The 24,072-nt window shown below is 30.8% G+C and overlaps 2 protein-coding genes across 5 annotated transcripts; both read left to right on the plus strand.

Annotated features, from left to right (window-relative positions):
• Positions 1 to 853: 853 nt before the first annotated feature.
• Positions 854 to 20,755, plus strand: LOC11419429 (type IV inositol polyphosphate 5-phosphatase 3). Of its 4 annotated transcripts, XM_039829898.1 has the most exons (12): positions 854 to 1,004; positions 6,652 to 6,702; positions 6,926 to 7,052; positions 7,439 to 7,501; positions 7,983 to 8,055; positions 8,150 to 8,254; positions 8,595 to 9,426; positions 9,558 to 9,742; positions 10,020 to 10,128; positions 10,549 to 10,688; positions 10,915 to 11,143; positions 11,234 to 11,598. In XM_039829898.1, the coding sequence occupies exons 2-11, from the start codon at positions 6,658 to 6,660 to the stop codon at positions 11,132 to 11,134; spliced, it is 1,899 nt and encodes a 632-aa protein (XP_039685832.1). In that variant the 5' UTR covers positions 854 to 1,004; positions 6,652 to 6,657; the 3' UTR covers positions 11,135 to 11,143; positions 11,234 to 11,598. The 4 variants fall into 4 exon arrangements, with proteins under 4 accessions (XP_039685832.1, XP_039685834.1, XP_039685833.1 ...); XM_039829900.1 differs by lacking the exons at positions 854 to 1,004; positions 11,234 to 11,598 and adding an exon at positions 20,522 to 20,755 and having other exon boundaries at positions 6,437 to 6,702; XM_039829899.1 differs by lacking the exons at positions 854 to 1,004; positions 11,234 to 11,598 and adding an exon at positions 11,967 to 12,334 and having other exon boundaries at positions 6,437 to 6,702.
• Positions 18,430 to 19,384, plus strand: LOC112419182 (uncharacterized). The gene is made up of 2 exons (XM_024776312.2): positions 18,430 to 18,507; positions 18,631 to 19,384. The coding sequence occupies exons 1-2, from the start codon at positions 18,505 to 18,507 to the stop codon at positions 19,129 to 19,131; spliced, it is 504 nt and encodes a 167-aa protein (XP_024632080.1). The 5' UTR covers positions 18,430 to 18,504; the 3' UTR covers positions 19,132 to 19,384.
• Positions 20,756 to 24,072: the final 3,317 nt, after the last annotated feature.

Raw genomic sequence — 24,072 nt, forward strand, 5'->3', positions numbered from 1 at the left:
GATTTCCATCCACTTTTTTGGATCCAATACTAAAGCAAAACTGTTTCCTCACATGGAAAACTTAGCTAAGGCACAATAGGTACACCAATAGTATCAAAAATTCGATTTGATAATACAACTTGACCAAAGTAAGTAAAGCGTAATAAACATGTATGTTTGAGACAAAATAAAGTTGACAAGATTAGTAGAAGCATAACAACCATATATACACACGTGAAAAGCTTGGTTAGCTATACACCTGCGTTTCAAAGAAGTTTGTCCGAATTCAAATTTTCTATACCATTGTCATTCAGAACGAAAAATCACTTTTTTTTTTTTGTTGATCTTTTGATTCTTAGACGAAAGACATTAATAATCCAAAGTTTGATTGAAAAATAAGTCCGACTAAAATTTGTTTCACCTAAAAATCAAATTATATTCTTCAAAACAAATTTTTTTACAAGTTAATTTTGTTTGTTTAAAAAAAAAAAGAAATACTTACATTAATTTGTTAGCGGCAAAATCGTGATACGTAAATCGTTTAGATAATACTTCTTCAAAATCTCAACTCCTTCGGATCAAACACAAGATTAGTGTTTAAATTTTAAAGAAATACCAACGAGTATTATCGATGTTTACATATTTAATAAGTTGAAAATTGAAGTATTTAACTTTTCAATGAATAATTATCATTTATAATTCTTAAAGAGTACCTCAGAAACACACATTAGCAAAACTCTTTAAGTATATTTTACTTTTAACATTAATTCCATTGATATTTTAGCAATCATAGAGTACTCATAGTGTACATACAAAAGCCACGTGTAGCATAACAGTTAAGTAGAATAAAATGATAGAAAGGTGCTTCTTCAATCCCTTTCCTCATGGCTATTTATATCAAATTCTACATGAAGTATATGATGAATAGGCCACTGAGAGTACTGTCATACCTTCTTATTATAGCTACAAAATCAAGTGTCCCTGCAAGCAACGGTTGCAGCAGCTGACGAAGAAACATATATCTGGTAATTAATCTCATATCAGTATACTTATCATTAATTTTCTTCTTATCATCTTTTTTTTCTCTCACTCTCTCTCTCTCTCTTGTACTCCTCTTCTCTATAATTTATTTATTTATTTTGTTTGCTTGATTAAGAAATAAGATCTCAAACTTTATAATTTCACGTTTCCTCTTCTCAATAAGACAAGAAAATTTATGGTTAAGATGTTACTCCAGTATAAGAGGAACTTCAAAAAGATTAAGGGAAACCCTTTATTTATGGTTAAGATCTAAATAGAGTAAGAGAATCCTTCAAAAAGAAAATTAAAAAAAAAGAATAAGGGAAGAAACCTTCTCTAAATATTTGAGGGTCTCAAGGGTGAATGAATATGCTAACAAACACTTGGAAAAACATTTGAAACGAACTTATGAAATGAATTAATGAATTTGAGTCTTTTCAAATAATGATCAATTCTCATATAGTGAAAAAATGACATCTAAAAAAATATAGAAATAATTTCACTCCATTGTTTTATATTCTTAAACATATAAATTAAGAGAAATTATTGTACCAAATAGACAAATTAAACCTAAATCCTTATTAATTATCCAATCTAGATGAGAAAAATCTAAATTTATCTCACCCAACAAATTGTAAGTATAACCAATTATGAAAATATCCCAAATCTATTTGTAAAAAAAGAATCTCATATAATATATATATATATATATATATATATATATATATATATTTTATAAATCTCATTATGAAGGAGAGTATCATATATCTATACGTTCTCGTGAGCTTAACTTAATTAGCAGGGACAATGCATATTATATACAAGGTCCGGGTTTAAACCCCAGCCATCACAAAAAAATACTATATGTAAAAAAAGTAGACTGTTTTGAGATGATTTTTTCTCCTTCCAATTATAACCTTAAGCAAATTCGAGTTATTTTATTAGTGTCATTCAAAAAGATAAAAATTTATATATATTTTTGAATAAGTAAGAATTGATATTATATTTGTTATTTTTTGTTAAAAGATATTATATTTGTTATATTGTTGGTATCATTGAAAAAAATAAGTATATTTTGTTATAGTATTAAAGTACAAAATGTCTATTATCTATACATATACTTTTTATCAAAATCAAAATAATTTTAATCCAAATTTCATAAAATTACCGTTCATAAATTTATATGAATTAACGTGATAAGAAGAACGGACAGATGGACACTAATGATAAATATAATTGGAAAAGATTTCAAGAAATAAGATGCGTATAGAAAAATGATAAAGTGCAAAAGCCCTAAAGGATACTAGCTAGCCAGACTTAATGGAAAACATATACTATATTTTTTATTTATTTCCAAAGAGTATATACTAGATTTTTGTTGTGGACGGAAACATATACTAATCGTATTGAAGTTAAACCGATAAAATAAGGAATTGAGAATTCAGAAGTTCTAGCTTAACTGGTAAAATGTCGAGATTGTTTTTTTTGAACAAGAAATGCCGAAATTATTAGGTCGGATGTTATGATCGGGATTCGAACTCCAGTACATCCACTTATATATGTAAGTTTATAATAGCTTTGTCATTTCGTCTATCTAAAAAAAATAGAGATAAAAGATACTATTTGGTATCTACCAAAAAAAGGTACTATTTGGTTTTGTCTATCTAATAGAAATGAACATTATAGGTTTAAATGGGTTGGACTTTCTCGATCAATTAAAGTTCGTTACGAGATTTATAATTGGATTTTATTTATAGTGTTTACTTTAGGGAGCCTCCACTTTATGAGTGGAAATATATGTTTAAGTGGAACATCATATCACTAAATAAAAATCTCCATTAAATAAACAACATGGCTACTATAAAAGGTAATAATGTTCAATTTTTTATACAAAATTCATGATCATAATTTATCTATGTTGTGATCAAATTTTAGATAGTTATGACGTATTGAAGGAATACTTATAGTTTTCATAATGATATATATTTCATCTATTTATCATCAAATTAAATATATACATTTCGGTTGTGGAATTTTAATTTTTACAAGACCTATTACATAAAAATATTAAAATAGATAAATTTGTTAAAATATAATGATATAAAATAAAACATTATCTTTGTAAACAAAATATTGCTACAACCCATTTAGTAAATTTAATGTGTTAAATTAGTGATGATGTAAACCTCGTACCGTTCGATTGATAATTTTATGGACATTTACTATATATAAGTTGGAATTTAAATCCTAAATTCTCTAATCTTTCACATTTATATTGTACAAATATAAATAAATCAGTATTGTATATAAAAACAAAATCATTTAGATTTTGTTTTCGTGAGCTAAACTCAGTTGGTTGAGGCAATGCATAATACATGAAAGGTTCGGATTCAAATCCCAGCCACTAAAAATCCATTTAGATTTCAACCGTGGATGCTCTATTGCTCTTATCTATCCATCACCGACATTAAAGATGTGAATATTTTCTTTACAGCTTACATGGTTAGATATTTCGCCACATTGATGTGAGAATAGATAAGCCTGTCGTGTATTGTTATGTTCCTCAATCATTTTTTTACAACAAACACAAACACAATCACAATCACAATCAATTTTTAACAAACTATTAGCTGCCAATCCATTTGGATTAGGTTGGTGGTGTTGACTTAGAATCTTGAAGTATAATCTTCTTTAAAGTTTGACATTTGATTTTCTTTAATGTCAATTTAGATGAGTTAATTTAATTTTTTTTTTAAAAACAAACTATTAACTAATTTATATTGTGTTTAGTAAAGAATGCCTACGCTTTGTACCAAAGCAAAAGAGAAAGACAAACTTTTTTGAAAGAGAAAGAAAGACAGACTTCTTCTTGTATTTTTGTATATAAGAAAAATGACATGTCCATTTTTATTTGGGGAACACTGTCTATGTCATATCACCGTCACATGCATTCATGTTTGAACCTTGTGCTGTCTAAAAATATCATTTCAATTTATGATATTTAGAGTCCGTTTGGTAAACATGAGAATTATAACAACATCCGCGATGGATAAATTTATTGTTGAGTGCTTAAACGAGTCATACTCCTACGCATTATTTATATAATTTTTTAATGGTAGTATCTAATAGATTTCATCATCTTCAATCTAGTATTTCAACCAAATTTTTTAAACGAGATTCACTAGTCTTCTATCAATAACTATTTATTATTACATTTCATTTTTTAATATTAAAATATATAAGTCTCGCATATAAAGGAAAGTCTTGGTTGAGACCTTCGACGGTTCAACCCATTAGATACCCAAAATAATTTCTCCTCAATGGTAGTACCTATTAGGTACAGAGTCTTATGAAAATAAGATCTACTGTTGCAGATGGTCTAATATGATAAACTATCATATCCTATGAATCGGAAAGATATAAAAAAAGATCATGCTAACTAGGGCCATGAGACACTAGTTAAGAAAGTAAAAAATAGAATATTTTTTGACTTTTAAAAAGTTAAATATATCACTTTTTACCACTTTACAACACAAAATTTCTATATTAGTACAATTAACTAAAGCCCCAAGAATATTAAGATTTGTTTGATTTGATTTATCTATTCGGTTCTTGTTCAATTTTGGGATTAATCAAAATAGCTAGAACGCCCCTGGATTTTATAATATTCAATCAATTTAGTCTATCCGTCAAGTCTCGCGCGTTGACTTTCAATAAAAAATGAAGAATATTTGTTACTGGTTCTTTGGTGATAATTTAGATGTTGGAATAAAATGCATGGAACAACACATAAACAAGAGAGACACCACACTCTTACCCAAAATCTTAAGACAATGGGTTTATGGGTCATCTTACTTATAAGGTGTTCAACATTTACTATTACTATTTTATTCGATGTGGGACATATAACTACACTTGCAAACCAACACAAGATTCTAACTGTGATTTTGGTCTAAACCTCCATCATGATGATGACATCATTCTATAGATGTTTATAAAGGTGAAATTGACGGAGTGAAAATTTAGGCAGGGACAAACGTATTCATTTATGATATTAATCATTTGATTTTTTTGTCAAGATAATTTAACAATAGAGTAATAATATTTGTACAATCATTTGATCGACAATATTAGAAAGAGAAAAAAGAAGAAAAAAATAAATAATATATATGAGTATGAAATAGAGACTTTTATCGTTGTCCACTATTTAGGCAGAACACCGGTTCCGTTCAAAAATTATCAGTAGTATAAATATCATTTTTCACAGAACATGTGAACTTCGGCCAAACCCGTTTCTTTGCAAGGGGCCAGAATTGGGGTAGCTTCATTGAATGCTGGGGTCCAATGGTTGTGATGTGTGATACACATGATCAACGCTTTCTTCTAGGTTATGCGTATCAATATCACCCCTTAATGGTTTCCTTTTCTTTGTCATTTCAGTACACTCACTCAAGTTGTTCAACAATCAACAATATGGAGTAAAGGAATTCAATAATTTGTATTTTTAAAATAATTAAATAACATATATAAATAATTGTGACGTCCTAGTGTTTTCTTTCATTGAAGATGTTTGGGGACATGCATGCACATGATTTAATTGTTATTTCCTACTGACTTTAGATCGTCTGTAATGTATGATGATAATGTACAAAAAGGTACTTTAATGTAAGGTAGTGAAAAGTGGCATACAAAACAGGAACCAATCACATGCAGGAAATGAATTAGGCTATATATATAAAAGACTGTATTCTTAACCAAAAAATAAAGGACTGTAGGTTGAGTCAGTATTTAATTGCCGACCTTAATTTGTCCTTGCATATGAATTTTGTGTGTTTAGAATTTTGTCCCCCAGCCCCATATGACATGTTTCATATAGTCTAGATTTCTTTTATGTTTGATTAATTCATTTTTGTCAAAAATAACTATGATTATTAATTGATTTAGTAATTTTGACATACAGTGATTTCAGATGACTTTTAATTTTGACATATTTTTGATGATGTATGTAATTATATGAAGTTATAATTTGTAATTTTTTACTTAAAATGTAAATTTTACAATCCGATATGTATTTATTCAACTAGTTTTTAATTAAAATTAATTTCACATAATCAATCCATTCAAAATCATTTTTTTTTTTATAAAATTAAAAATCAAATTTGATCAATGCAAAATCAAACAAGAACACAATTTGTATCTTGCTTTTGATCCGTGATTATAGCCATGGACCCACTTATTGCCTTCTAATTAGCAATAATATGTCAGTAGACTAAATCATCATGTTAGTTTGCACTAATTGGCAGTAAATTAATCAAAGAAGTATAATTTGGAGGATAAAACAGAGTGGTTGATAAAATTGAAAAATTATTAACATCGCAATCATTAATTTGAGTATTGTATTTTTGTATTTTATTATATCTGCCAGGTCCATTCAAATATTTGCATGTGAATCCATTATAGAAAATCTAAACTTACAAGAAATCTTCAAAATACTTCATAGATATTAATTTAAATTCCAAACAAGGAAAAAAAAGACTTCATAACAATAAGACAAACAAACTACTTTTTGTTTTGTTTGCATCTTCAAATACTGTCGGAACTTTCCTTCTTTTGCTTCAGTTTCAAAATTTCATTCTCTCATTCTGATTTCAGACAGTGATGAAGCAGCAGCAGCAGAAGCACACAGCCAACAAGCAACAACAGGTACTCTCTCTATGTTGCGCCTTGCATGGCTTATTTTTATACTGGATATACCGGCCTAACTCATCCTTACGAATCCGGCTTATAAATTCTAGTTGGACCTTATCTATAATGTATGCGGGACTTGATTTGTGCAAGTCCGTGTTTGTGAGTATTTGGAAACTGAGGTAAATTGCAGTGAAATTGAGCTGAAATATTCATTTTTTGGCTTTGGTTTTGTTTATAGAATTTATGGGCAACTATGGTCATGCGCAAATGGCTTAACATTAAAAGAAAGGAGTCTGATGATTACAGCACTGACCCTGATGATGATGATGATGTGGATGATCCTGAAACTGATTCAGACAATGAAGGTTAGTCTATTTAAGGATGTTTCTATTGTAATTAATAAAACATTGGTGTGAAATTTTGTCATTTTTTTTTTTTTTTTGAAGAAGCTAAACTAAACCTTGAGGAGGAGCACACTCCCAGATCCCAAGCCAATACCACTATCATTAGCAGAAGACTTTTCTTAGGATATATATAAATAGCAGATAGATAGATTTGAGTAATTAAGTGTGTTATTCATTTGGAGATTTGGAAAATGAGAATTATGGATTGTGTCTAATGATCTGAAAATTCAGAATTGTGATTGATTTGAGATCTTGGAAACCATTTCTTGTGTATAATGAATGATGACTCTGGTTCAGTTTGGCTTTTTCTGTGATCTGTCTCAATTTTAATTGGGTGTATTGTGCAGAGTGGGGAAGCCGTTCACGGATTAGGGACCGCAGAGAGGATGAAGCTCCGGCTGAATCAGACGGTGATTATTTTCTTTCATATATGAAATGTAGTTCATCAAATGATAACAGACAAGTTTTATTGGTTTTGTCTTACTTTCAAGACTAGTATAAGCTTTATAATGGTGTGATACATCATTATAGTTTTGAAACTAGGAATTTACTGTTACTTGTGAGTTTTCACAATTCTTTCTGCATTAGGCCATTGGAAATTTGTGGATTCCCTAAATTTAAATCGAAAAAATGGAACCTCATATTCAACTTTTGCAGCAATATGAGCATGAACTCTGAATAATTAGATTTCTGTTTAATGGCATGCATTTTAGAATAGTAGATATGTATGATTAACCATGGCATGAAAAATTTCTTCCTTCCTTGTCACAAGGAACTCATCACATAATTAATGCTGCAGTTTCAATAACCTCAATTCAGTTGCAAAAATTCATTATATGCTTTTCTTGATTAGTTTATCAACACACCCTCTAAATTTCAAATGAACTGCAGAATTTCTCCCAGGCTTAAGGAGGCAAAAGTCATTGACTGTAAGGTCTCAATATATAAACAAGAAGGAACTGAGGTTAGGAACCTCTCGTCTTCGAAAGCATAGTTTATTGTTTGTTATTTCTCACAAGTCTCTCATATTTGAATTCTGCCGTATATTTTTCTATTAGAGTATGTGTTGGGACATGGAATGTTGGAGGAAAACTTCCACCTAATGACTTTGATATTGATGATTGGCTAGACATTAACCATCCAGCTGATATCTATGTCCTTGGGTAAGTTTCACACTAAATTTTCTCATTTTCCTACTTGCATATACACATTCAGTGTAAATTTTCTCATTTTGAAATCACTTTTAATACATTTGATTCACATACACATTCAGTGTAAAGATTCTTTACACTGTCAATCAATCGTAATCATGAAAAACGTCTGACTTTAATTATGACCTACTTCTAGTATTCTAAAGTCATGCGTATGATTGTTTCTGATTTATCGGTAGTATAAAACTTTTTGCACTGACTGTGTATCAAAATTAAACTTATGTTTTAATATACGCATGGAGTTTTGTTAATTTTATTGACTAAAAAGTTTCTTTGCACTTTACAATTGCAGTCTTCAAGAGATTGTACCTTTAAACACGAGTAACATTTTTGTTGCTGTAGATACTCGTCCTGTACCGAAGTGGGAAAATTTAATTCGAGAAGCTCTGAATAGAGTTCAATCAAAACCTTCAAAGATAAAATCCTTTAGTGATCCTCCATCTCCATCAAAGTTTAAACCATCAGATGATGCACCAGATATAGAAGAAGAAATTCTACTAGAAAGTGATAGTGATATTGGTGAGGAGATTCATCCCTTAGGTGAAGAACATAATGTATTTGATGGAGTCACAGATAAACAAATCATAGATGAAGCACTGAATATTAGTTTGAAGGATTCAAATGCTTCTGATATAGCTGAGAACGATTTACAGAATCAGTTATCTTATCAAAGAAAGTTGAATAGGCTAAATCATTTCCGCGAGGAAGATTCATCGGAAAACAATGAAACGACTTCTTCTCAACAGATTAGTAAGCTATCTAGAATGGTTAGTGGGACTGAAAGAATTGGTTTGAGCTGGCCAGAGCCACCATTACATTTGTTGCCTCAGAAAGTATTGGAGAGACCAACTTCTTTTAAACCGGTTAAATCGTTTAATAAGACAAAGTCGTTTAGAGCCTGTGATTCTTTCAAATCAAAAACAGATGCTATAGATTTACTGGCTGATATTGATCTTGAAGCTTTGATGAAGAGGAAAACAAGATCGTCGTATGTGAAGATAGTGAGCAAGCAGATGGTTGGTATTTTCATCACGGTATGGGTTCGAAGGAGCCTGCGGAAACATATTCAGAACATGAAGGTTTCAACAGTTGGTGTTGGTGTTATGGGCTATATTGGTAACAAGGTCTCTTTCCCTTCCTTCGAAATTTTCCTTGAATTTGTAGTTTTAGTTCATTACATTGTCATTAACATAATGATAATACATATGAGAAATGATATAAATGATGAGAAACTTATTTGATTTATATTTTGCAGGGATCAATATCTGTCAGCATGTCTATTTATCAGACACTTTTTTGCTTTATATGCACCCACCTTACGGCAGGTGAAAAGGAAGCAGATGAAATCAAAAGAAATGCCGATGTTCGCGAAATACATCAGAGGACCCATTTTTATTCACTTTCTGATTTTGGACTTCCCAAAAGTATCCTGGATCATGAGTGAGTCCATATTTTACATACCACCACAATCAAATATGTTCAATTTTATTCCTTGAATTATAAGTTAATGCCTTTTGATTAAAATTAAGGTAATATATAAAAACAATGTCTTGAATTTACATGAACATTTTTATCCTTCTACATGATTTAATTAGAACCTTCTAATGAAGTAACTTAATATGCAAATTCTGTTTCTGCTTGGCTGCTGAAATTTTGTATCCACTAGTTCTGTTTGAAATAATTATAATCATTTAATCAAATTTTAATTTATTTGCAGAAGAATAATTTGGTTTGGTGATCTGAATTACCGTATCAGCTTGCCATATGATAAAACAAGAGATCTTATCTCAAAAAAGCATTGGTCAAAATTGGTTGAGAGAGACCAGGTAATGTAACATTCCATTAGATGTATCAACTTGATACTATCAAGTGTACCTCACGAACACCTTCCTCTAGAGCACAATTCATGTGATTATTGATGTCTTATTTCTGAGGAGTAATAAGAAAAATCCATTAAGAAATATATGTTCCATCACTCAATAAATTCACCGACATCATTTCATTGTAAACTTGCAATTCATTGATTGAAATACTACAAGTTAAGAGCATTACTTGAAAATAACATATGTCAAAACTACTCGAGTAAATAAAACTTTATGTTGATATTTATATCCATTTTGTAACATAGACAATCGTGTTTAAGGGTTTAGGGTTTCATGATATTTATATCCTTATTCATTTTGATTTCATGATATAGATTTTGAACTCAAGTTAAAAGGGTATATATTGACATCTTACTATGACAGCTTGCTAAAGAATTAGAGAAAGGTGTTTTTGATGGATGGTCAGAAGGTAAGTTAAACTTCCCACCCACCTATAAGTACGAGATCAATTCAGATAAGTACATCGGAGAGGACCCAAAGGTTGCGAGGCGTACACCAGCATGGTATGCTTTAGTTTGATTCAACAGAGATTCTGCTTCAATCTGTGTTTTTATATGCATTTATTCATGTATCAACTTACCATTTTTTATCATACTTATAAACCAAATTGTTCTTAGTAAAATGAAGTATTAATGATTCTGCTGTGTGTGTCTGTGTGTATGCTTGATTATACTATACATGATTATTTATAAATGAATTTTCTTTTTAATGTTTGTAATTACCTTTCAGGTGCGATCGTATTCTATCACATGGAAATGGAATGAGATTACTGAGTTACAAAAGGAGTGAACTTAAATTTTCAGACCATAGACCCGTGACTGCCACATATATGGCAGAGGTTGAGGTGTTCAATCCAAAGAAGCTACAGAGAGCACTTAATTACACTGATGCAGAGATTGAAAATGAAGAAGTCACGACAAGTTTCGGCACTTGGAATTTAGCAACATAATCTGGACAGGTGAATGTTTATGTTATATGAGATTTTTCAAACATAGAAAAACAATAGTAGTATTAATTAACTTTTCTGTAACCTTTACTTTCGGGGCAGGATATACGCGTTTCTGAATAAAGTATATTATTTACTGAATTTGAAGGAGCAACAATGCTAGCTATTGCAACTTCTCAAATTCACACAGTCAATACTAGATATTAGTAATAAATTTCTTCATTTGATATTTCTTATGTATTTTGAAAGTTAATTCTTATAGAGAAAATGATTGTATGATTTGTACATATGGTATCTTACTTATAAACAGGATTTAATCCTAGTTGGTAGATTGGCTTTCTGGGTTAACTCTGAAGCATTTGTGTATGTTTGTAAAGAATAAATAGAAGGGTATTGAAGATGCTAATTACGAATACTTTTAGTATTATTTTTGTAGATGTTAATTACCAAACAAACATACTAGTCCATAACTTTGCTTTATAGGATTTATTCTCTGCACACTCAAGCAAACATCGTTTCATTAGAATCAACTTGGTTCTTTCCATATCTAATTTGATCACCAAATATCTCATTTATCTTTTCATTATTAATTTCTTATTTTATTTTAACCTAGTTTTATCAATATAATTTATTTATTTTTATTTTCAATTTCAAGCAAAAATCTATCAACAACCTACAAAAATCTACTTTGATTCTTTTTTTTTTGTTCAAGAATTTACTTTGATTCTATTCACTAAACATATTGTTTTTTTCCTGTCTAATTTTGCTTTAACATAATTTTTCAATATAACAATTATATAATTTTATTTTAAAATTTTAGAATATTATTTATTAGGGTTCTTGGATGATGGAGTTTGAGTTGAGATTTCACATGGAATTTGTTTCACGGGGGGGTATTCTTGGCGAGAGTAGGTTGGAGGATTGTGTTTGGTGTCTGGAAAGATAGATAGAAGATGAAGATCATTTGTTTTTTAAGTGTTGTTTTGTCCGTTCGGATTGGTACCATATTTTCAAGTGGATGATGGGTAAGGGTGTGCTGTGATCTTGTCCGAGAACATTATCAACCTTTTTTATTATCTCTACTCATCAGCTTCTTCAAATTCTAATTACCGGAAGCGTTTGAAAAATATCGGAAGCAAGGAAGGAAACCTGAAGATTGAGGATATAGTTGATGATACTATGGTTACCTTTTGGAGGTGGCTCTTTGTGTAGTGTTTGTATAAAATAACTTTTTATTTTTATATGTAAAATATTATTAAATATTTTCTTTTTCTTTTGGAGGTGGCTTCTTATGTTTTTTTATATGAAAATTAGGGAGATTAAAAGAGATGACAATCTTTTTCAATATTTTTGGCATAATAGAGTATAATAAACCATTTTTCTATATTTATGACATAATATATTGGTTTTTCTTATTATTTAATAGCAAATTAGCCATGAAATCCACTAAATTAGTGATAAGGGTCTAACCAATGACATTTTAAGTGATTTGGTGGAGTTTAGTTTTATTAGACTAGTAATTAGTAATATTCTAGTAATAGAAGTTCAAGTTTTTATGAATGGTAAATCTTGAAAAGATCGTAAGATGAATGTCGGTAAACTTGAACGGGGTTGCGCCACTTCAAAACATTCATCTCTCTTGTTTTATTATTTATTATATTATTTTGGATAAATAAAAAATAGTGCTTATAAAAAAATTTGTGGCACTTTTATAATGTTTTCAAAAAATGAAAATAAATTTTGCTCAAAAATAAATAAATAAGGGCTAGCCCGTTTAGCCCGTAATGTGTCGGAATCAAGTAGTAATTTTAGAGCCCATATTTAAATAGAGCTTTTCGGTCTAGTCCAATAAAGACCAAAACTCGTTAGGGCCAGCCCTAAGCAGCTTGATAACCCGTTTTGACACATTTTCCAACAAAAAAAAACTAGGGTTCCAAACATTTTATATATTGCCCCCAGCTCTCTCTCCACTTCACCTCGGCCGCTGCAAGCAACTCAACTCTCCATCAAATCCAATGGTATGCTTGTTCTCTTCCTCCTTCATTCAATCTTCTTTTTATTTATTTATTTTAACTGTTGTTACAATCAGTGGCGGAGCCAGAAAAAAATGTCAGGGTGGGCCACTAAAATTAACTATTGAAAAATTGTTTAAAGTCTCGCAAATTAGACCTATAATTGAATTATTTAAATTTTTCGGGTGGGCCACTACACCAATTTGCGAGAATTTGAATCAACCAAAACCTAAAACCGACATAAAATTCTATAAAATCTCACAAAATAGACCTATAATTGAATTATTTAAATTTTCGGGTGGGTCACTACACCACTTTGTAGGAATTTGGATCAATCAAAACATAAAACCAACACAAAATTACATAAAATCTCGCAAAATAGACCTATAATCGTTGATTTTTAAATTTTTCCGGGTGAGCCGTGGCCCACCCCAGCCCATGAAGGGCTCCGCCACCGGTTACAATGAACTAAAATGAATTATTTTCTTGATAATAACTGTGTTAGCTATGAAGGAAAAGTGCAATGAGTTTTTAAAGCTGCTGAAGGATTTCAAGGCCATAAAAATTGGTACAGTAGGTGACACAGCAGCATTGGAAGATCTGTATAAGCAATGTACAGATTTTAAATTGAGATTTATCTCCTTCACATTTAAGGGATCTCAATTCACTAATGATGAGACTGGACAAAAATTTGTCATTGAAGAATACCAGGAAATATGTGCCGGAATTGATAGACTAGAGTCGAAGATTCAACTTCTCGTCAGGTGAAGTTTCAACTATATCAACGTTTTTACACCTATTCGGCAAATATTAAGGATTGCGATGATGATTTGTGTAAATTGCTGGACAATCCCAAGGCTGTAAGAATTGATCCAAGAGGTGTGGAAGCAAGACTGCAAGATCTTTATAAAGCATATAAATTGTCCTTCAACTCCTTGATGCATGGATATCAAATCATTCATCCTGAACTGTATGAGGATGCCCGTGACAAAATTGACAACATTGATGATTTAGAGCCCAAGTTTCAACTTGTTTTCAACAACTTGGCTAAGAAAATACAAGAAAATATAAACGTATAAGTAATTAAGATTCATATATTATTATTGTTTTTGGGCTTTGTTTAACGTGGGAAATTGTGGGTTAGTTTGTTATTACAGCGGTGAATGCTATTGCTTTTTAATAGTGTCTTGTTTCTTACTTGAATTGTTTACATTCGATTACTAAACAGTAAAGAGCTTAGTTTTTTTTATGTATGTTTTTGTGTGTTATCAATTGTTTACGACATGCTTTATATTAGTTCTCTTAATTTAACTGTCCATAGTTTATACTTTATTTAAAATAAAAACACGAGCAATAAATCTAACAAACAAATGATAGATTTTGTTCGAAACAATATTGATGGAGGTTTGGGGCTACTTAATTGCATAGGAATCGACACATAGCTACACAGAAGATGCGAGGAGAGATAATCAATAGAAAGTTTTGGAACATTATTATTGGGATAATTTATAGTTGAATCAGTAACTGATCTTGTAAAAATATAATATCTGGTATATTTACAAGTTATGAATGAACTATAAGCACTTATATCCTTGAAAGTGTCCAAAACTTCGAACATAATGGGAAATGATTTTCTCCTCCAATGATAAGAAATGTTTGTGCTATATTTGAAATAAGAGAATATCAAAAGTGTGTGTGAGAGCATTTGAATATTACTTGTAGTGTAGCATATAATTAATTAAGTTTATTTTGAGGAGAATAATTTGAGGAGCTGCAATTTTATTTAGACTGGTGCTAGTCACACCCCAAAAAAAATAAGTTACACCCTAAAATGACTAATATACCCTTTAATTAAAATAAAAATTTCAAATTAATAAATCATTTCATCCTAATTCATGTATTCCTCTTTCCAAACACTCACACCGTGTTTTTGAAAGCTATCGCTCTTTCTCATCAAACTCGCTCGCTCGCCGCATCTCCACCATTTCGTTTCAGAGCCCATCGCAGTTTAAAGGTACATACGTAAACTAAATCTACACTAAACTTTGTAAACTGAAATTACACTAACCTCTTATACATAAATTAAATTTACATTAATCTAAATTGAACATAAGTAAACTTAATTTACATTAACTTAGATTGAAAGTAAGTAAACTGAATTTACACTAACCTCTTATATACATACTATATACATACGTAAACTAAATTTACATTAACCTAAATTGAACATAAGTAAACTTAATTTCCATTAACTTAGATTGAAAGTAAGTAAACTGAATTTACACTAACCTCTTATATACATACGTAAACTAAATTTACATTAACCTAAATTGAACATAAGTAAACTTAATTTACATTAACCTAGATTGAACGTAAGTAAACTGAATTTACACTAACCTAAATTGAACATACGTAAACTTGAATTTACATTAACCTACATACGTAAACTACACTAACCCCTTTTATATACATACACGTAAACTTAATTTACACTAACCTCTCACTTAAAATCAAATTGACAAGCATATCTCATACCAAAACAAACAAAAAACAAATAGAAACTCATCGAAAATGAAATTCATGAAATTCACTAACCTTTATGAATATAGTACAGATCAATAACAAAGATGTTGATTTAAATCTTGGTTGTACATCTATGGTGATTTGTGGATGAAAAGGGGTAAGGGTTCAAAATGATCATAAAAGATGGGTTTTTAGAAATTTACATGAAGAGGGCAATTTTGGTATTATTGTAAAATTTTAAATAAATTTAGGTGTAACTTGTTTTTTTTGGATGTGACTAGCGCCAGTCTTTTATTTATTTATTTTTTGAAAGAGGAGAAGCTTCAAGTTAAGAAAGGATTCAAAATTATCTGGATTGCCAAAGAAGAAAAGAAGCCATAGAAAGGCGAGTCAAGGGAATTATTGCAATTTTTGGTATTCAGCAATTAGAGGGAATTATTAATAGGAATATAAAATACTACTGTAATTCAAAATGAAGAAAAATTAGGAAAAAGAATCAAGACCATTCAAGGGAAAATAAGCGAGATATTGCTATTGAAATGTTTTGATCGTATTATTGAACACAAAATTGTAACTTTCATTCTCTTGAGTCACACGGTCAACTCACACTCATCATTGCCATAATTCCACTTTATGACCTTACTTCTTTTTGCTATTAACCATAATCTTCATTATTTTTTCTTGAATATTCTCCAAAAAGGGAAGAAAGGGTAAACCACGTGACTACTCACTAGCTGTACCGCTCCCTTACATTTTGCCTCAAACAAATGGTGTTCGACCAAATTTAATCGAAAAATGATATTTAATTTGCACAATTATTTTATGATAATTTTTGTAACAACTTTCTTTTTTTATATTTACTTTTGCCATCTTAATTATAAACAAAAAACATCGATTCACACTTATTAAAAAACTAAAATATAATTTTTTGTGTTATGTTTGGAACAAGTTTCATGGGAAGATGTAAAAATTTAGGGTGTTCGGGGTGCGGTTTAGTTCAATTTTGAGGGTAAAAATCATTCGAACTGCAAGATAAAAAAACATGCGATTTGGTTTAGTTCGGTTGACTTTAAAAATAATTTTTTGATACAAAAAAATATGAACCAAACCAAACAAATGTGGTTTGGGTTGGATCGATTAGTGAGGTTTTTTTCGATACAATATAATTTTTTGTTTCCAACATGAAATCAAGTTAAAAAGTTGAAATACATCATATTTTCAACAATGTTTTAAATTTCTTCAAACAATACAATTTAATTTTCATTTTACAATGTTTCCAACAACATAGACTAAGTTAAAAACGTGGAAAAAAAGTAATCTTATTTTCTAATAAATGCAAAAGACTTAAATTTTATCATTTTCTAAAAGTTCAAGTAGCACATAAATACATTTTTGAAATATAAAGCAAAGAATGAACTTAACAAGAGAAAAAATATATCATTTTATAAAAAAATTCATTGAGTTTATATGAGTATTGGTCTAAGTGACATATGTTTAATCAATATTTTTCTTATGTTGCAGTTTGGTTTGGTTTGGTTCAGTTGGTAAAATGAAAACCGCAAACATAACCAAACCATGCGGTTGAGTAAGAAAATGACCCGATTACATTCAAACCAAATGCGACTTTTTGCGGTTTCAGTTAATTTGGTTTGCGATTTTTCCATTAGGTTGGTTCGGTTTTGAACACCCCTAGTAAAAACAATTCTCATTGGTTAATGATTATGGAGAAAATAAGAAGGAGAGAAAATGGAATGCAAATTGCATTTAATTTTACTCTGAAAAAGATGGGTTTTTTGAAAAAACATATTAATAGCAGGAAAATTGATTTTTTTTTGCTTATATTTTGGGACAAAGAAAATAAGATTTTTGTGCTTATAATTTAGAAAGAATGGATTAGTTTTTATTTTATCTTCATATTGCTATGATTTTCATGTTAATATCTATTTTTTTTTTTTGCAAGTCTATGTGTGCCATACATTTACTTTTAGCCGTTCCTTAACGCATTTTCATTATGTTAAATTCATATAGCCTATGCCCAAATCTATCACGTTACTAACAAGCAAAGATCCAAGAGTGGAAACACAAGATGCAAGGAGTTCTTTCTAGAGAATTTTCGTATTGCATAGGTGATATCTTCATCATATGTGGAATTTGGCGTTTTCTTTGTGTCAGGTATTGGATTGCTTCTTTAGAGATTTCATAGTTGTATCTCAAAATCTTAGTCCGTTATACTTCAGAGTTGTGGCTGATGTTCAGTGCATTGTCTACGACTTTCCAGCTAGCTCGCTGGTGGCTTGGAACGAGATCCTATGGCGTCTCTTTCTTTTCGATTCCCGAGCATCTTTTTTATCAATCTTGTTCGAATCGCTCAATAGCTGACCTTTTGTTGGAGATCTAGCTTTCTTCTGTGGTGTTTCTTCTCTTTGGGGTTTTTTGCTTTTGTGTTGGTTTGCTTTGGTGGTTTTTAGTAGTTAATGGTCATCAAGTTTTTTTCTATCCATCTTAAGGTTTTTTGGTTTTCTGTTGGTTGGATTTGGCGAGCTTGGGAGTTTGTCCTCGGCTGGGTAATAGAGAAATTTAGAGGACACGCGAGAAGTTAGTAGGGTAGAAAAGAAATTCTCATATTTAAATAGGATTTTTTGACCCAATTCATTAAAGCCCGAATTTTGTTAGGGCTGACCCTAAACGGACCTGGTAGCCCATCTTGACATCTCTAAATATTCTAACACAAAAACTAGGGTTCCAATCCTTGTTTAAATATAGCCGCCCAACTTAAGGCAAAACATAAGCAGCTTTCTCTTCACTTCACCTTGCAACCCCATCTCAACATCAAATCCAATGGTATGCGTCTCCTTTTCTTCCTTCATTCAATTTCTTTTTATTGTTATTATTTTTTTGAATTGTCATTATAATGTATTAAGGTGAAATATTGTTTTACTAATAATAATTGTGTTGGCAATGAAGGAAAAGTGCGATGAGTTTTTAAAACTGATGAACGATTTGAAGGCTCTAAGAATTGACACAGAAGGTGGTGACACAACAACATTGGAAAATTTGAATAAACAATTTATAGATTTTAAATTGAGATTGAATTCCTCGGAAGAAGACCATGAACTCCATGCTGAAATTGATAGACTAGAGTCAATGATTAAACTTTATCAATTGAAGATTAAACTTCATCAAAGTTTTTTGGGCTGTTTCGCAAATATGAAGGAATGCCGTGATGAGTTGTGTAAATTGATGGCTGAACCCAAGGCTCTAAGAATTGATCCAATAGGCTTCAAAGACAAACTGCAAGATCTGTATGAAAGATATAAAGGATATAAATTGATGTTCAACTCATTGTTGCAGGAATATCAAATCACTTATCATGAACGGTTCCAGGGAGAGAGTGAATTTGATGATTTAGAGCCCTTGTTTCAATTTGTTTTCGACACTGTGGAGAAGAAGTTGCGAAAGATATAGAGAAACTTGCACAAACCTAAATAAAATTTATTTGGACATACACATAGATGATAAAATTTAAAAGTGAAATGATATTTAGTGATGGACTAAATTATTTCCCTTTTAAATTTTATTATTAATGTGTGCGCCTAAATACTTTTGATTTGGAGTTGTGCCCAAAAAAAAGAGGGATGTGATATGTAATATGTTGGTGATGCAATATGAAGAAAGATAAAGAGATAAAATAAGATGTTGAAATATCATTGTTGTTTTAATAAAGTGCCTTGTTTCTTCCTGTTTACCAAATTACCTTTGATTGCTAAATTGCATAGGTTTTTTTATGTATATTTGTGTGTCACCAATTGTTTACGACATGCTTTATATTTCTTAGTTTATACTTTATTTAAATTAAAAAAACACGTGCAAAAAATCTAACAAACAAATGATAGATTTTGTTTGTAACAATATTGATGGAGGTTTGGTGCTATTTAATTGCGTCTTAGTAGTCTTGATTGAAGAAAATATGCAATGAGAAATAATTTATGAGTAATGATATTCTTACATTCATATTGTGATAATTTTTATTGGACAATAACAATAGAGACTAAGAATACGAGGGAGAGTTGTCCCAAAAGTTGTCGCAAAATGACTATAAATATCCCTTCTCATAATCTATTGACGCCTTTTTCTATTGGGATTGTACACATTGTAAATACATGAATGTCTTGGATTTGTACATTCAAATTGTTATTATCTGATTGTTATGAATGCTCTAATGTACAGATTCAAGAACACTTCATGACACAGTTTAATATGCTAGAGAACTAATTAGTCGTCGAAAGCAATGTGTTTGAGAAACACCTTTTTGGTTGATCACTATAACACTTTTGGCTTGTTGGATCTGTATAACTATAGGGGTTTAGATTGTTGTAGCCTTTTTCTAGTTGCATTGGTAAGATTATTGTAGGTCATGTTAGTTAACGTTTTGCCAAAATTACTTAAGCTTGATAATATAGTTGAATCAGTACCTGCTCTTTTAAATATATAATATCCAGTATATTTTCAAGTTATATCCTTGAATTATAGCGTGTCCAAAACTTCAAACATAGTGGATGTGTATCGACATTGTTGCGTCCTCCAACAACAAAATGATTTTCTCCTCCAATGATAAGAATTGTTTGTGTCAAAATTGGTTGGGAAAGATCATGATAATACTAAATGTAGAACCTTTCATATAGAATCTTGATCTCTTACTTATGAGGAGTAATAAACAAAAGCCATTAAGAAATATATGTTCCATCACTTAAGAAATGTATCTATATATCTCGTTTCATAGTAAACTTGCATTTCATTAATGTACATATATCTCTATAGTGATATTTATTTATCTTTTGTGCAACTTACATAACAGTGGTTAAGTGCACCATCAAGAACCTGACATAGGCGTTGTGATTTCACAACATTGGCAAGTTGTGTGCAACACCCTGAAGTTGGTGTTGAAGACTTCCCCGTGATGTAGTCGAGACATGGTGACAGGTTCACTAACACATTCGTGCATCTTGATGGTGCCATAGGCGCTCCTGCACATAGCATGACCAATATAACCAAAACAAGACCCGTACCTATTTTTACTTGTGCCATTGGATTTTTTATTTTTTTTTTGGTGAAATCTTTTGGAATCGATCCTATGAATTGGAAAGAAGACTTTGTGATTGATTTTATTAGCTAGGATGGGATTTAATGTCTTTCCACTGTGCTGTTTTTTTTTTACAGTTCATCTAATACTTTACACCGATAGTCCCAGTTGAGGTGAAGGTTAGGAAACTTGTTGGCCTTATGATATAAAATATGTTTTCTTTTTCATCTGGGATAATATATCATGGTTATAAATGAATTATGCAGTCAACCCGTCTGTGCTTGGCATTTTCTATTAACTTTTCAGGTCGAGGGCATAGCAAACTTTAGCAATTTAAACTCAGTTGTTGCCCGAGCAAACAGCAAAGATAAAAGACAAGAGAATCACTTGTCAGAATATGTAGTGGTTTTAGATAAAAACGATAAAATGCAGATAGACAGGTCTCATTTTTATTGATTAATCATCTACCTATATGCTACTGTTTCAATCGGTGCACTAGAGAAAAGTTTAATGGGTTTGAAATCATAATATCATTTACAAGAAATTAAGGTCTCGGTACAATCTAGCCAGACCATCAAGTAAACAATATTAAATCTTTTGGAAAGAAAAATTTGAGGGCACAACCGTTCTTCTAACAATTCTACGCACGACAGTCATTTTTTCTGGATAAACAAGAATTCACCTCATATGGAAGAAGTTTGAATGAAGTTTTGTACCTTGGAACCACAGCAGGTAACTGGTCTAACAATATTAAATCTTTGAAGCGCGGACCCAATTCATCTAATAAAAGGTTGAGTTCAATCAATTCCATCAATTATTCTTCACTCAAATCGTTCAGATACTTTGCAGATTCTTAATTAAATGATTCTACAGGTCCAGCCATTTCTTTCACACTTACTTGAGCATCATATTGTGTACGATTCTACGCAAGGTGGCTTGTATGTCATTCCTCGATATAACACTATGGAACTGCCCGATCCCCATACCACAATACCTCCAGTTTTACTCTGATAAAGCAAGAAAATAATACTTTGGATATAAAGGCTCTGGTTAGTATTTCAAATATTCTCTTATAAAAGACAAGTTGTTATAAGCAAGCAACCACACTACATTGAAAATGGTTGCTTATTTGAATTGTGAAGTACGAACTTATTTGAAAAACCAAATAAAATTACAAGGAGCACAAGAAGTACTCAAGCCCACAACCGTCAGAAAAAAAAAACCTAACTGAAAGACAAATATGTTGTTCGTACAATATTGATGAGGTTTGGTCTATTTAATTGCGTAGAAACCGACATTAATAGTGGTTGTTTGATCGAATAAAATACTTCATAACGCCATTCAAGATGCTAGAGAACTAATTAGTTGTCAAAAGCATTGTGTTTCGTAAACACCTTTGGCTTGTTAAGATAGTTGCAGGTCGCTCTGTTAGCGAGGCTGTTTCTGAGGTTTTGGTGGCCTAGGCGAATCTACAATTTTGATCCTAACCTAACTAATAAATATATATAAACATCAAGAGAATTGTTCTTCTCCCATTTAGAATTGCCCATAAAATAGCCGAACGTGAGTTAACTCACATAGGTGTATTTTCAACGTCAATCAGACATTTTTTTCAGCGTGAGTTAACTCATGTAGCACGGGAATGAGCAAAAACAAACGGGAGAAGAGCAATTCTCAAACATCAAACTTGATACAAAATACTAAGCAACTTTTTAAGGGCTTAATAGACCCCAAAAAAAAAATTGGGGGCCCAAATTTTGTACTTATTTTTTGGGGCTTAGGGCGGTCGCCTTGCCTCAGATACGGCCCTGTCTGTTAGTTATTATCGTCTAATTTTCATGAGCAGAATTTCGGAACATTGATGATTTCGATAGCTATCATAGCTATTGAGTATTATTGGGATGATTAACTTCTCTTTTTTTTTTTTTTTCTGCCATATTGTTCTGTGTGTGCTAGTTTATCTGCCAAAATTACTTAGGCTTGATAATTTGGCTGACTCAATAACTGCTATTGTAGAAAAATAATATCTATGGTATATTTACAAGTTATGAATCAAGTATAAGCACTAATGTGTTTTCCATTTGTTTATATTCTTGATTTATAGCGTATCTACTACTAGTTCTGTTTGAAATAATTATAATCATTTAATCAATTCTAATTTATTAGCAGAAGAATAATTTGTCATATGAAAAAACAGCAGATCTTGACTCAAAATATTATTAACACACAAACATATTAGTGCTTATACTTGATTCATAACTTGTAAATATACCATTGAAGCAAAACTGGAAGATATGCACAAAGAGTTTACAGATTTAAAATCTAGATTCAACTCTTTGGCACTAAAGGGATCATCTCATATCCAGGAAATACGCGACGCAATTAGTAAAATAGAGTTGAGTTTTGAATATTATCAACTTCTTACATTGATGGATATCAAGGCTCTAAGATTTGCAGGATGTGACATAGAAACACTGCAGGAGCTGATGAAGGAGTTTCGAGATTTAAATTTCTCGTTCAACGAATACCAGGGAACGCTTGGCGGAATATATAAATTAAAATCCAAGTTACAATTTCTGTTGGTGAAGGTGAAGCAAGAAGTTTAATTAGTTAGTAGTGGGTATACGTTTGTTATTGGGTTTTGTTTGACGTGATACATTGTGGGTTAATTTGTTTACAGCAGTGAATGCTATGCTTTTTAATAAACTGCTTAGTTTTTCTTAACTGATATTCTTTTCCTTCAATTACTTTAATGTACTATGTTTGTGTGTTACTAATTGTTTATGACATACTTTATATTGTTTTTCTTAACTTAGTTTATACTTTATTTAACAAAACGTTAAAAAAACAAATATGAGCAAAACAAACAAATTATAGTTCTTGTTTGTTACAATATTGATGGAGGTTCGGGTAAAAGAAACAAAACACCTAAAAGTCCCCTAAGTTGCAGTAGTTTTGACTTTTGATTAAAGGAAACATCAAACATTGTTATCTGGCTGTCATGGATTCAAGAACACTTCGTAACGTGTTTCTGTGAGATAGAGAACTAATTAGTTGTTAAAAGCAATGTGTTTCAAAAACACTTTTGGACGATCATCATAGTACTTTTGGGATTTATTAGTTGTATAAGTATTAGGGATTTATATTGTTGCAGCCTTTCAGGCCATGATTTTTGTCTCTTTCTCTCTAGTTGCACTCATAAGATTATAGTATGTCTCCTTGTTAGTTATTATCTATCTGATTTTCATGAGCAACATTCCAGAACATGATGAACCCGATAGCTTTCTTAGCTATTGTTATTATGATTCATCGACTTCTCATTATTG

The sequence above is a fragment of the Medicago truncatula genome, chromosome 1 (genome assembly GCF_003473485.1).
Source record: "Medicago truncatula cultivar Jemalong A17 chromosome 1, MtrunA17r5.0-ANR, whole genome shotgun sequence".
Taxonomy (NCBI): Eukaryota; Viridiplantae; Streptophyta; class Magnoliopsida; order Fabales; family Fabaceae; genus Medicago; species Medicago truncatula.